The sequence below is a fragment of the Lipophrys pholis genome (assembly GCF_963383615.2).
Source record: "Lipophrys pholis genome assembly, chromosome: 2".
Classification (NCBI taxonomy): Eukaryota; Metazoa; Chordata; class Actinopteri; order Blenniiformes; family Blenniidae; genus Lipophrys; species Lipophrys pholis.
This window is the reverse complement of record NC_137636.1, coordinates 11,985,294-12,000,625: the sequence shown is the minus strand read 5'-3', so window position 1 is coordinate 12,000,625 and position 15,332 is coordinate 11,985,294. Positions and strand designations below refer to the sequence as shown.

At 40.9% G+C, this 15,332-nt stretch overlaps 1 protein-coding gene across 1 annotated transcript in view; it reads right to left on the bottom strand.

Annotated features, from left to right (window-relative positions):
- igdcc3 (immunoglobulin superfamily, DCC subclass, member 3) overlaps positions 1 to 15,332 on the bottom strand; it is a gene marked incomplete at both ends in the record, with an annotated part of 60,133 nt that overhangs the window by 15,361 nt on the left and 29,440 nt on the right. The window contains 5 exons of the mRNA XM_080458823.1: positions 37 to 202; positions 6,406 to 6,564; positions 10,407 to 10,544; positions 10,855 to 10,985; positions 11,058 to 11,202. Of these exons, the coding sequence (XP_080314949.1) occupies positions 37 to 202; positions 6,406 to 6,564; positions 10,407 to 10,544; positions 10,855 to 10,985; positions 11,058 to 11,202 (739 nt within the window). The remainder of the gene's footprint in view (positions 1 to 36; positions 203 to 6,405; positions 6,565 to 10,406; positions 10,545 to 10,854; positions 10,986 to 11,057; positions 11,203 to 15,332) is intronic.

The window sequence follows — 15,332 nt, the reverse complement described above, 5'->3', positions numbered from 1 at the left end:
CAATAGTGCGACTGCGTTATCTTCAGTAGTATTTACCTGTTGTTGTTCCTGAGTTTGACGTGTCCCCCGGGCTCCAGGATCTGGCCGTTCTTCAGCCAGGTGAGCCGCGGCTCGGGCTCGCCCTGCGCCTGGCATGTGAAGATGGCGGTGGTGCCGACGGGCCGGGCGAGGGACTGTGGAGGTTGAATGAATTCTGCCGGCGCTGTAAAGGACAGAAATAGATCAGATAACATGACCTCACTCGTGCAACTAGAACGGCATCAGTGGATAACGCAGGGCCTGAGAAATTAAACTATGGATCGAGGGGTGTGGAAACAGAAAAGGCAGAAGGCAGAAGAGCGAGATTGGGGGAGGAAATCAGATGAGAGATGTATGGTATAAATACTGTTGTAGATCTATAACTGAGGGTCAATCAGCAGGATTATGAGAGACCTCAGATCAATGCAGGCACGGGGAAATGAGAGCGAGAGAGAGAATAGAAGAGGAAAGAGAAAATTAAGATTATTTGAAACCTTCCCAACAACTGCATTACTTCAGATTAATATGCTTTACCAGAGCAATTACACGAAAATAAATAAGTGCAGTTTATTGTTTCATCATCATCACGGTGTCCTATCACACTACAGGCTTGTAGCTATGGTCCATTATTCACGTAAAATGACTCATTTAGCAGTGCAGGTCCTGTCTTTTAAAAACAGAAGTGATTAAAGTTGCATCTACTGGAGATTATTTCTGTCCTGGTGCTTTTGCATCACATCCTCTGCACTTATTATTGTCCCAAGTCGTTTGATAGCCTGGATTATTTATGAATTATATAAATTAACTCAGAAAACATTATGGTAATTGTATCTGGGAGCTATTACTAAAGGGTAGAAAGCCTGAATAGGAAGCCGATCGTAATGCATGATGTAAAAGCTCTCCACTGTCCTACCTTCTTCATCCTTCTCTAAGAGGTGGGAGACTCTAGAAATAATGGGCCAGAACCTGAAACATTTAACCCTTAACATACATGCAGTTTAATCAGGGTTCATGAATCAATCTTGACCTTAATTTACCTGACTTTAACTTCTGTATATATTTTTTTAAATAAATGAACAAACATAAATGTTTGACAATAAAAGACAACATAAGCAAATATTTATTACTAATGTTAAGTGTTGTTAGTTAACCTTTGGTAAAACATGCCTTCCTCCCAATTCATTGCACTTTATGTTCATTAAAAGCTTTCACACCAAATGTATATGACACAAATGGTACAAAAGGGTGTTTTTTTCACACTGTAAAGTCTTGCAATATTTTTAAACCACATTATCTGAAATTGAAAAGTCCAATCAAGAGTATTTTGATGAGAACCTTACAAAGAGATAAACAGCAACACTCGATCTATAGGAACCCAAAACGATGTACTGTATGAGGGTCTTGGATTTGGCACTTCCATTTATCATACTGTGTTTCACACAATACTGTAAAAAGGCCAGTAAAGTCTATATTTCTTATCTCCACATCAAAATCAAAAGGACACAAGCTGCAATGCATGTAAAATGAATGTGTGGATGGGAACTTTGGATCGCTATCTGTGTCAGGGTGTATGATTCTGATTTTGCGGCTTGCTAAGTGATGTAGTGCTGAAGAGCCACCAGGAAAAAAGAAGTTACCATGCTTCTGCAATTATGACAGAAAATGCTGCAAAGCAGCCAGTATTTCTCCCAGGAAACCATTAGACTTTAAAACTCCTGGTGACCATGAATAAATTGCAAACAAAACAATGAAAGAGGTTGATGTTTCTGACAGAGGAGGGCGAGTTGCGTGCACATTTATCATAGCATTCCTGTAACATTCTTCTGTTGATATTATGTCCCACGGTTTAAAAATGCACTTTTACTTTGAGTGTACAAAGTATTCTTAGTGGAAAATATCATCCCCAAGGTTGACGATGACTGGTGATGGCATCTTTGCAGTAACCTTGCCGGGGAGTTGACACTGAAATAGACTAATTCTGTTTGGTCACTTATGGAAAAACTGCATTAGTTTCATGACAGTGAAGCAGGATCACTATATAGCAGGGGCCAAGTCCCCATGGTGATATGAGCTCTAATGCGGAAAATTTACATTTCTGACCTTCCTGTCGTGCCCCCCCCCATAAACTTGCAGCACTTTCCTTAGATTTTTCAAAAATACCTTTATTTTATTAATTTACATGTATTAAATAATGTGCCTGTGCAGGATTAATCACCATGAAGGCAGGATTGATTTTAAAGCCCCAGATGATAAAACTAATTGAGCAGAAGGGGGGAATCCTAGCATTATGCTACTATTCTGATCGGGTCATAACTGTATTGAGAAAGTAGGATGCTGGTCTTTTGACAGCCATCATGGCTCTAAATCGGCTGTCAGTGTCTCAGAGTGCAATCCAAGACCATGGCTTTTGACTGATGGCCACAGATTTCACCCTATATCTCATATCTGTCAGCTTCCCTCATGGTATAAAGGGGCCTTTGATCAATTTCTCAATACTATCAGGACTTCCCAATCTGTACCGAAGCTCCAGGCACTAAAATTAATTCCCATATATTCTCTCTGAACACTCAAATCCCACATGTCATTAATATATGGTTTCTTTTTCAAAAAGCCTTTTTCATTTCTGCTGGACACTAAAAGAGACTGATAATACAACCATTTTGGACTGTTTTCAACTTCAGATTAATACGGTGACTATTTATAGCTTCAGTTCATGCTGGACCGACTCAGAATAAACAGGCTGCATGTTTACTATGATGCGGACCCATGTAAAGCAATAATCCTCTGTAACAAAGCTCTGTGGTAGAACGACATGGAAAATAACAATTTCATCTTATAAGGGATTTGTTGACAAGAACAAAACTACTGACTAGCGCTATCCTCAAAATTGAAAGCAGTGGTCCCCAGGAGTCTGCCAGAGGTCACAGGCTTTGCCTTGTCGAGGTCGTCAAAATCAGTTTGCAAATGTCAAAGATAACCCAAGTCACTTTCTAGAAACAGCTAGGTTGGGAATTTCTCAGTTTGGATTCTGAGTTCTCGGACGGGCTTCGAGTGCACCAACTTATCGGCGTCACAGCTGTGTACGGTGGAACAGAGTTTCTAGTGGTGCGGTTGCTCCACATAAGACTTTGTAAGAAAGCAGTTTCAAAACATGTGAGCGAGATACGAATTCTCATTTTCTCTTTCACACTACAAAAAAAAAAAAAAAGAAGAAAAAAAAAACAGATGAAGGCACCAAGGCTGTCTGGGTTGTACAGGATGTAGATTTTACCTTGAATCCCTTTGTTTTAATGTATTTCATAATCTTGATCGCTTAAGATTCTTATTCGCTTTGTTTTATTGTATCGATTTTATTTCTTTGTAAAGCACTGTGAATTGCCTTGTGTCTGAATGGTGTTGTATGAATAAAGTTGCCTTGCCTTGTACAGAATCCAGAGAAGCGCCGAGAAGGACACTGCGATCATAGAGTATGTCAGTGAGAGTGGGTGTGTCCGCCAGCAGTTTGGAATAATGTAAGAATTTGGATAAATAAGGGAAATAAAAAGGAGGTTCGCAGAGAGAATCTGATGTGGCTCCACAAGAAGGTTGGCAAAAGCTTCAAAATAAGACACAGATATCTTCTTCTGTTTGATTTAATTCCCCTTTCAATTTGTTGTTGTTGTTGTTGGTTTTTTTTCGTCTTCCTCGATGTCCTATTTCTTGTTGCCACCCTAAGTGACAAAATGTTGTGTGACACTTTGTCAGGCTGAGCATTTCCATTCCTCTGCTGGAAAAGCGAAGGGGCCCTTAGGCACTTGAATGGAGACAGCTGACAGCGTGAGATGGTCCTTTCATTTATCTCTCCCTTTCCCAGCTCCATTGTGACTGGCTGTGTTCTTTGAGGGCTGACTTAAAGGTGAAGGTCAGAGGGAGCTGGGGAAGATATTGATTTGCACCTGTAAGGGTGTGGGTTAGATCTTCAGCACTACTCATCCATCTTGCTCTTGTTTTCTCATTTGTCTCTTATAATTTGACTTCTCCTTCGGTATTTGTTTCTCCTCACTTGCTTTTTATACACCAAGGGAGCGGAATTATTGTAATTTATTTATAGTGTAAGTGCATTTGTTGATGTGTGATGGTTTTGTAAGTGCGCCTGTCTGAATTAATTTGGGGTTGAAGTTCCTGACCGTTGTACTCCTTTTCTAATTCGATAGCCGATGAAACCCTCTCATATTCGCAGAGGTGTCAAGTGTCTTATTTCCATAGCATATTAAAGCAATTCCTCAAGGACATGCAGTAAAACATTTTTCCCAGGATGAAACAAGCAGGACACACATATTTATTTGGAGGTAACAGTGCACCTTTGTTTCCACAAATCAATGACAAAAACCAAAGACATTGGCACATAATTAACATCCATGGCTTCTTGTCTTTGTCCCGGATAGGGTGCGGGCTTGTCTCAGACTTGACAGGCAGATGAAATGAAATATTGATTAGGATCAATAGTGCTATGGGCTGAGGCAAAGTGTGGTTCACGTGATCAATACATGCTGGAGGTTTCCTGGTGACAATTAATGCCCCCCCCCGCCCCACACCTGGCCTTTCATCCTGCTGGTAAAGCCAGCTCTCTATACCACCACACATATTAAAGGTCTAACTTCAATACTGCAAAGAATAGACAAATACAAAATATCATACAACAAAAATTACAAACACATCGAAAAAGCACTTTGGTGGGCGACAACAAAGACCTGCAGAACTCCTGCATGCTGTGATCCAGCAGTAGATTATTGACAATGAGGTTGTAGTCCCATCGTACAATGTCTTTGGTTGTTAAAATGATGGTTCACTGAACTTTATTAATGCCATGTGGCATATACCTGAGTTGATTTTAAAAAGCTGCTTTCTTTTGTTGACGGCATTAATACAGCTTTACCTCAGAGAGTTGATGTTTTGGTAGAGAGAGTATAATTTATTTGAGGAATGAAAGAGGAATTTGGCCACAAAAGTGGCTTTGTAGAAATGTGAATTTTTGAAATAAAGAGTACATTGATGGATTTACATTTTGAGAACGAACTCCAAACATCCAAATGTGCAAGTTAATGTAATTTCTGAATGTGGTAAACAGATTGTCATCACTCATGAGTTCAAACAATCCCACTCAAAACACACTAGGTCTGATTATCACATAGAAATCATCACTGACCAAATTGAATTTAGCAGAGATGAAAACATTTGAAGGCCGGTCAACATTTAGAGAAACGAGGCACAGTGTTTTTATAGTCCTTTGAACAGTCAACTACACTTTATCAATAACAAAAAAGGCTTAATATTCCACACAATTGATCATCATTACATTAAAAACATAACGATATAAAATAACTCAAAAACATAAAATCGCAGACAACCATTTCATGACCAAGGAATGATATATAAAAAGAAAGTGTTTTGACGCGCAACTTTGATAATTGTGAGGGCCATAAAAATTCTATACGCCGTGTTTCATTCTCACAGCCTTCCTATAACTATTACATTATTTCTAAGCATCTGACACAATGCTCAGTGCCTCCAATATTTCTTGACTTTATCTCACAATAGCTGTTTACTGTTAAAGATGTATTCATCTGGCTGAAGATAACTTCCACATTGTGGAAGTACACACATGAGGAGAAGCTGTGCATGGCTCTTTCAGTGACCACAAAAGTTGAATTTAAATAGCAGACTGCTTCCTAATGTGAGGCTGTATACTGTATGTGTCCTGTGCTGCTGCTATTGGTAGTTGATGTTAATGGTTCATGGGACGACGCTACATTAATTTGTTAACAAACAGTTTTATCTTTGCCCGAGTGTACCATAAACCACGAATGAGCTGTCTGTTTATTACGGTCTGAGGGTCACAGCGCTTAATTTCATGATACTGTTGAATTTGTGTTGCTTATCCAGAGAAAATCATTTGTGGTGTCTGCAGGAAGAAATCTTATTGGAGGTACAAATGCATCATGGAGCGACACCAGGTACTTCACAAACAACTGATGATGGCAGCATGGCAGGCAGAAAACCTGATTAAAAGGGAAGGGCATAATTTGAGCTTGACAGAGGTGGGAATTATGCAAAACCTTAAATATGAGAGATTTGTACCACCCACCTGTTTTAAAACCGAGGATTTAAAATATAGACCAACAACTCAAGTCACACAGTGGTGACATGTGATCGTCATGAAAGAAAAACACGAGTTCAGCTACCTGCTGGAATCATGTCACAATAAATATGTTACCAGTTCGGTCTACCCACGCAGTTCAGAGCCTTACGTTATCAACTTGCCCATGCCGTTTTTAGACGGCTCTACTTTTTTACTCTCTGCGCCACCCGTGTCACAAAACTAAAGCACTCCTCGGACTCGGAGCTCACCTTGAACCACCAGTCGTCCCTGAGCCGTCCTCCGGACTCGGGTCCCTGGTTTGTTTGCCGCACACACATAGACCCCCGAGTGCTGCACGCCAACATCTGAGATCATCAGGTTTCCGGTGCCGAGCACCTGGATTCCCTCCACACCGATGGGACGACCATCTAGTCAGAGGAAAACACAACGGCAGCAGCTGAGCATGATGGGAGTGAAGTTATATAGGGCAGCAAAAAAAAGACCAGGTGTACATATATACAGCATGTGCTTATGTCAGATGGGGTCAACAAGTGTGTGTGTGTGTGTGTGTGTGTGTGTGTGTGTGTGTGTGTGTGTGTGTGTGTGTGTGTGTGTGTGTGTGTGTGTGTGTGTGTGTGTGTGTGTGTGTGTGTGTGTGTGTATACATTTTGTATTTATTACTGTTGTGGGACCAGTATCTTCCGGTGCGCTCTCATTATTGAACCTTGTCGTGATTGTGTCGACAAAAATGAAGTCTTAATAAGCAAAATTATGAGGTAATAACACGTTTTCACATTGACTCAACGGTTGAGGTCAGGTTAAAGTTTGAATAAGTGCTCTTCAATAGATCTTTACATGTCAGATCTTTTCATCTATACAGACAGCATGCATGAAATTAATGTAAAGTCAACGCAATTTCTTAAAAAGGTATGAAAACACACAACGTGCGCTACAGTACAAATCAGTGCAGGCATACATCATGATCAAGGATAATTGAATTAGAAAATTGAATATTTCAGTCACAAGCCGAGAGTGATTGTGTGATTTCTCCTCTCCAAGGAAGCAGCTTTCACAGTGAATGATTCAGAGAGAATTAAAATCGTTTGAAGCTTACAGCGAAACACACACACAGAGGAAGGTCACAGCTTTTGTTTGCTGTTTGAGTGGGGTACAGGCTTGAATTTGTTTTCTTTAGAAGGGAGATTATCATGGCTGCTACTGGTAGGTTACCTCTTCAGAAAGAACTGACAAGTGTTCCTTCGTATTACAGTAAATCAAAATTCTGAGTGCTGCTTCTCCGCATTTCAGTTCCGTTTAATAAAACTTTTACATTCGTAGTTTTATCTGCCAAAGCTTTTGAGTACATTTGCTTTTGAACTCTGGAGATGTTTCAGCCCGCCACTTTGGGACCAGAAACTCTAACTGCAACTTCTAATCTCCTATCTCCTTACACAGCCCAGAGCTGCCTCCTCTCTGCTTTCGCTGTACTTACACGATAAGCTCACGCTGTTCTGTGCTTCCTATCTCCAGTGTCAAACCCAACAATGGTTTCAGACGGCTTCCAATATTAGCTATGAGGCCACGGGGGCATTTAATCCCATCTGTGACTATCATCTGCAGCCTGTAAGCCTGTATGGTGGAGATTTGATGTGCTAAAAGGGCAAGAGAATGGGCACCATGCAGGCCGGACGCCTGCAGAGCAACAAGCTTCAGCCTGTGAGATAAAAACATGCGGCCAACAATCAGCGGCTGTCTGCGCTTCTGTGGGAGAATTTTCAAACCTTTTCCACTGAACAAAAATTCAAAAGAATGGAGCAGGAATTTAATGATCATTGTTCGAAAAATGAAATGACATCTCACAGCTCGGTGTAAATGCAGTTGGTAATAAAGGTACTTCACAAAAACTCTTCTGTCAATGTTTAAAAACAGAGAAAATGTTTAGCAGCTCAAGCGAGAAGAAAAATACGGTCACCAGTGAGGGTGACCATATTTTTCACAACCTGTCCCAAATGTCTTTGGCGGGTTTACAAATTCACAAAAAAGTCAGATTTATTTATTTTTGTTTCGTTTTGTTTTGTTTTGAAGGGACTATCAATCATGTATCTAAACTGATTAGCTCCTTTCACAGAACACTTAAGTGCTTTGTGGTATGTGATGTAATCCAGAAGAAGCTCCTTATTACAATCACAGACAAACCTCAGGTCAGCATTCCTTCCGACCTGCCAACAACAACTTTGTCAATTCAGTATTTATTATTACAAGGAAAACAAAGTAGTATTGAGTTCGAATTTTGCACTATTGTGTGCTTCAAGAGATCATTATCGATCATTTTACAGCTAAACAGTAGATATATGATTTCATTAACAATAAGGACAGGGATGCCTGCTATGGTTGCACATCCTGTGTGTGTGCTGTGCGTGTGTGTAAAACACTTCCCACCTCCATTTCCCCTGATGATGAGACCCAGGTGTATTCAGAAATCATTAGAAGCTGCAAGTATGAGCCCAGAAAGGACACATAACACGACTACATTTGTTTGCTTGTGGTTTGTTTGTTGGGACTTGGTAAGCATTTGTTTTCTTTGGGTTTTTTTTTTTGCGTGTTTTGCTCCTTTCGAAGGGAGTTGTATTGCGACTACTAGAATGAATATTGTATGAGAGCAAACTATTATTGTTCTTTCTGAGTTTTTTAATTTTCTCAATACAAAAAGTAGCCCCAGAGTTATTGTTATGAGAAGTACGCATGCTGTCATCAGGGACAGCAGAAGGAATATGAGGGTGTAATGCTTCCATCTCTTCGTAGCCTTTAATTTATTGATCAAGTCAAATTAAAGAATTTATCTGTCCATTAATATTCAGTTTATAACTTCTGACTTTTGCTTTTACCATCTGAGGGGCATGATGCAGTTACAGATCGAGAAGACGAGAGACATCGGACAAAACGGCTTCAAACCAAAATGAAATGGCTGCATTTGCTTTTTGACGAGATCTAATCTCAAGTCTCGCATTGGAAAAAACTAAACAAAACAATCAGCGCAGCAAACACAGCGCCCTCCAAAACGTTTGCACCAGATAATAATAAATGCTCCTTCCCAAACGCGAAGCTCACTTATCTCAGATCTCCACAGGAAGTCAGCAGCGCATGAGTTTAGACTGAAGTTGGTTTATGAATGTGATAAGAGCTCTAAAGTCTTTGTCATAAATCCTCCTGCTTCATTCAAACCATACGCAAGTTTGTGTTAATTTCTAAGGAACAAAATGTAAGTAATTAATCATGACAAGTTGTCAGAGTGGTTTTGTTCTGCTGCGACCATTGTGATGTGTTTTATTGCCGTTTCTGTATTTCCTCCATTATCAGCGACTCACTGGACTGAGAAGTAACAGACCAGTGGACCTTTGTCTCAACAGACGCTGTCTTTTTCTGGCTTTTTTGTGCCTTTTGTGCTATATTTCTTATTGTGTGCTTTGCCCCTCTCCATCAGTTTCTCTCTGTCGAGCACTAATTAACTTAGTGTCAGAAGAGAAAGAGCACAAGCTAGCAGGCGGCGGTGCTTCTCAATGAATAGCAGCAAACTAACTGTGGCATTAAGGAGTGACTGATGTGAAACTATCAGATTCATTATGCAGCTTATCCAGGCCTCCCTGCCGTAATCTAATACATACAAATCCCATCGTGTTGCCATTTCATTCAGGCAACATTGTGTAAGGCAATACCCTGAATCTGATTATGCCCAACTACTTGGGACGAAGGGGGAAATTTACATTTGCAACAGCAAATCGGAGTGGATAACAAGTAAAGAAAAACAGATGCGAAATTGAAAAATTGGTCACGACGGTCTCTGAGTGATAGTCAGGAAAAAAAATTGCACATGGAAGGAGGAGAAAACTAATCGGATCTGTCTCAGCACCTCATAGCAATTACTCAGAGACTCTCCACTGCTTCCAAGGAGGTTCAGCTTCACGAGGAGATGAAGCATGCATTTATCAACGTGGAGTCAAACATAATGTTTACCTCAAAGGGCTAATGCTTAATCCACAATACAGATGTATCGCGTATAATATATTCTGCACACATGTGTGTTAGGCAGTGCAGGACAGAACAAACGTGTTGCCGAGAACATACAAACACGAGTGACTCAGATTTCACGTGCATAAATGTAACCCGTGACTGTACCTCAGCTTAGTGACACAGTACCTCAAACACACCTGCATGCAGGGACAAAATGAAGAATTCAAACGACATGCATCCTCCGACGTAGAATTTCTCTCACCTAGCCTGCTCCAGGATACAATAGGGCGAGGATACCCAGTAGCAACACACTCCAAGATGGCAGTTTGGTGAACAGTGAGGGTGAGGTTTTCCGGACCGACCAGGATCATAGGCTCTTTGTAAACAGATGACTGAGAGCCTGGAAGAAACAGCAGAGAGGGCGGTTTGAGATGGGACTGAACATGATGGATGGCATCCTTTAATTGGATTCCTCTGGAGTGCATTAGCTCAATATGCTGCATCTCCTGGATCGGGCAGACGGACAATAGAATGGTAAAGTCTCAGGAATATGCTGGAGAGATAAACAGCGGAGAAAGCAGCAATTGTATTCGAGCAGCGGCGGGGAGATCGTTTTATCTACAATTTGGTCACGCATGCTTGCCTTTCTATGGCAAAAAACAAAAGTCTGCTTGTGGTACGAAGATTTGATAATCCTTAAAAACAACAACCTGAAACAGTCAGGAGAGCCTCGTTGCTGTGTTTCACTCCTGCACTGTTGTGAGCCACACAGCAGAACTTGCCCCTGTCCTCCTCTCGCACCCCGGTGATCTGAAGAACGCCCGTAGGAAGAAGCGTGTACCTACAAGAGACAGACGTGACAATGAGACACGGGAAGCTTTGAAATTGTGCTGAGTCACAGAGTTAATCCTACCTTTTGTCTCTGGTGTCCACTGGTCGACTGTCTTTTTCCCAGCTGATGACAGGCTCTGGCAGCCCGTGGATCTGGCACTGGAATCGAGCCACTCCAGACTCCTCAGCATGTACCGACTCTGGTTGAACATGGAAGTCTGCCATAGCTGCAAAGAGAGGGAGGCAGGCAGGCAGAAATATTAGGTCGCGGTATCACAAAACAGTCACGGAGCAACAAGCGCGGCCGCTCAAAGAAAAGAAGAAGGAGTCCCACAACAGATGGCGTGGCCCCCACGGATCTCAACATCACAGAGTCAATCTGGGATTGCATTGAACACAAAGAAGAGACGGAGACAACCTCATAAAAGAAAAAAAGGCCTCAGAGAACCTCCAGCAACATATCTGCATGTGATCTGTGCAATGACATGTGAGAAGTAGTCATCCCAACATTAAAAGATCAATTTTGCTTGATTGCAGGGGCATTCACTCCTTAAATAACTGTTGTAAAAATGATTTGCAAAAAGTCTGAAATTTAAAAAAAAAAGTGCATACAAGTGTTGCAGTTTTATCTATAATGTCATAAAAACTTTACTTTTAGCGCCATTTCAAAAGACAGGTAGAAATGCTTTCTCACAGAGTCCAGTCGAGTGATATCCAGATTATACTCCTAATAAACTAACCACTATACATAATACATACACATGGCCTATGTTTGCTTTAGAAATGAATATTTGATTGACTTGATATAAACATTGTATAAATGCTGTTCCAGTCCTTCATTTATTTATAAAGCCTCATAGAGCTCAGCTACTAAAAAAACATCCTTACAAATGTCACCACAGACAAGCGATGCTGTTGTACCACAAAAGCAACTTAAAGAGAATAAGTGTCACATAAACAGCAGCTGAACACGATCCGCAGTCAGTTACAGAGGACGATCTTGACATCCATATGTAAAGTGCCAGGCACTCATACTCATTCCTGACGTATGTTAGCATTTAATATGTGGGTCAGGCCCTTTTATTCAACACGGATGCAAACATAGACAAAGAAAACATAGGTTCAGGGAAACCAGCATCAATATCTTCACGGAAAGCTTCGTTCAGCTGCAATTCACATCTCTGCTCCCCGCAGAACAAAGGCGGCGTCAAAGGTGGAGCCAGCAACAAACTCAATTAGAGAGAGAGGCCCTCTTCCTCCACAGTTCTCCCACCTTCTCCAACAGAAGTGCACTCATTTAAATGTCAACCATAATTAACTTGGACGAAAAAAGACTCATCTGAACAGCGTTAGCATAACAAGAGGGACAGAGCGCTCCGTTACTTACAGGAAGAGCAAGGATGAGCAAGTAGTAAACAACATGACCAGGAAGGCTTGTTCATGTCTATTGTGTGCTTGTCCATCCACTGACATCATTGGCTGCTGATGTTTGTGTCCTCTTGTCTTCATTTCCCGCTGAGAGCACCGAGTTCACCTTGTGTATTGACACTTCTATTATTCCTGGATTGAGTCCTTCGTACTATCACTCAATCTAATCTTGTATTTTTCTTTGCAGTTGATCATTAATTTAAAATGTTCTAATTTACGTTAAGCTTCAACATTTATATCTAAGGGCAAGAGGAAAGAGAGCGAGAGCGACTTTACACCTGTGTAGCTTTAGCACTGAATCATGGCCAAACATTAAGATTATTTTATTTTAGAGCTTAATGAGAAGTGTGGTATTCTCAAACATGACTTGACCTTAGACCTCTGAAGGGATGTTTGAAGCTTTAATGAAAATTAAGCCATGCAAATTCATTATTCTTTCAGAAGTAACTGTTCAATCTTTGTGAGCCATAGCTCTGCGAGGAGCCGCAGCTCACACATTGTTGCACGCAATATGTTTTTCTCCAGATAAAATTCAGCTGTTGTCGGGCTGACAGATTTTTCTGGCTCATATTTTTTATTTTGCCTCTTCACTTTAGGGCCACGCTTAAACAGCTGAACATTTTACTGGGGTAATTCGGCCTAAGTGCTTATCTCAAAGGCCCAAATGTAATTTTTCCATGAGGGACTCACAACCTTCTACTCATAAAATGTTTGAGGTCAACTTCACGGCAAGGCAATGAAGACTTTAACATCACCGCCGACATCAGTTATATTTTATCACCGAATCACTCCTGAAGCACATAATCTGCATTTTCAGGCCTTTTCCGTTGACCACTGTGAGGCAACTCCAAGTGCTTGAATGTTTCAATTTAGTGACGCTATGTAATGATAAAAATCGGTGAAAACTTGGTAGAAGTTCATATTGCTTGTACACCGATCAGCCAAAACATAATGAGCAAAAGCTCAAACTTATTATAGCAATATTCGATAATTAATTATGTGTTATACTTGACTCATTTCTCTAATTTGAATTGTGAGGGGGATATTAAAAAGAAGCACTAAAATGACCTCTGATACATAGCAATATGCAATGTTTAAATAAACTATTTGAATATGATTTTGAGTTCTATTAGGTTCCATTATTAATATAATCAATATCCTCCTGTACATGTTTTTAATCATCATTAACCTGATGGAAGAAGAGCACGAGAGACAAAAATCACTGATTAATATAATAAATAGTCTTTCCAACATGACGACATGTGCGCTTTTGAGGTTTGGCATAATGCCAGCAATTATCTTGTTTTTTTATTTAATGATGATTCTCAGCTGTTTCAAATGATGCGATAATATCAATAATAACTGGCTGGAAAAAAAAAGGTTTTCAAAGAGGTCCATCAAGGAAAAATAATTGAGAACCACCGTTTCAGACAGAGTGAAGTGGTTATTCCTGCCTTTGCTCACTGCAACACAGAGCCTGGGGGTCAGACGCCCAGAGTTAAGAGCCCAAAGGATGCTGCCACTGCTGAGAAATAGTCAAAAAAAAATCCTTCAGAATAGAATACACCTGCTATCAAAGACACACAATGTCGCTGCAAAAAGTCTCAAATTAAGACATACGTAGACACGCACACTGACGTATATACTGGCTGTGTTTACTGGGAACACTGGGGCACTTTGAATGCTGACAAACAAAAGAGAACCACTGCCTATAGGAGTTTTCTTGTGCATCTCTGCCAAGTAGTCATGGCGTCCGCTGATCTGGCTGTTGTGTGTCTCTGCTGACACAACCCCCCTAACGGGCCCCACCCTTGGCCCTTATGCATAATACATGAAGTCTCGGGGAGGCCTCCACCCCTGCGACTATCAACACTCCCACAAAATCAGACACAAGTGTAAAAACTCACAGTAGGCTTACCACCGCAGATGAATGTATACAGCGGAGAAACTTGTTAACCATTTGTGCTCGTTGTAAAGAAAAACAGCCGTTAGTAACCTACAATGCGTTCTATTTCTTCGAGATGTTCACTCAATATAATTTATTTTAGCTTAGCTATACTACAGCATATACAATTAAGGAAATGCAAAGAGCTGCTTCAACAGAAACACAGGAGACTATCAATCCTCTCTCTGCTGTAAGATCAGGCAGAAGGTATGAGTGAGACCCACTCGTTCATCCCAGCGTCCAGCCCCAGCAGACCTGTTTCACCATTGTTTCTCACTCTTTCTTTGCTAACTGTTGACAGACACTCACACATGATTAAAGACTGTCCACTAACAGCAGGACACTGCTGGCTTAAATGGAGCAGGTCTAATTACTGCAATAAGGGAGAGAATGGTTGGGTTGCATACTAAAAAGAAATCCATACACAAGTGCGCGGGTAGGAGCTTGCTCCTCGAACACATGTTTGGTGGTTTCTTAGTGACACGCACAAAAGAAGAATGATTGAGACAGTAATATGAGGGAAGGCCACAGACAGGAAATGTGAAGCGTGGTGATTTAAACAAGTAGCTGAGCTGTAAATCAGATCCTGTCAAAAGTGAGTGGCACCGTCCTGCTGGGTTGCACAAGTTTACCATCAACAACTTCCTGAAGGAGTAGGAATCAGGCAGAAATTAGCAAGGGATTCTATTTGAGAGGTTGAATCTTCATCTGTGATTCGCAAAAGGACACACAAACAAGAAAATATGACTGCAAGCACAGATATAAATGATTATGGATTTCGGGCCCAACGACAAACTAAAAGGCCAGTCAATATTGACCACATTCCCCATCCTTCAGTTACACACTACAGGTCATGTAAGCTTGTGGATTCACAAGCTTTTTTATGTGAGCAACTCACATTTATCTAATGAAGAAATGTAGATTAAATGGTGATTATTTGAATGACCCCTTGGTGAATAGCTTTTTTGCCTAATGGCCCAAAGT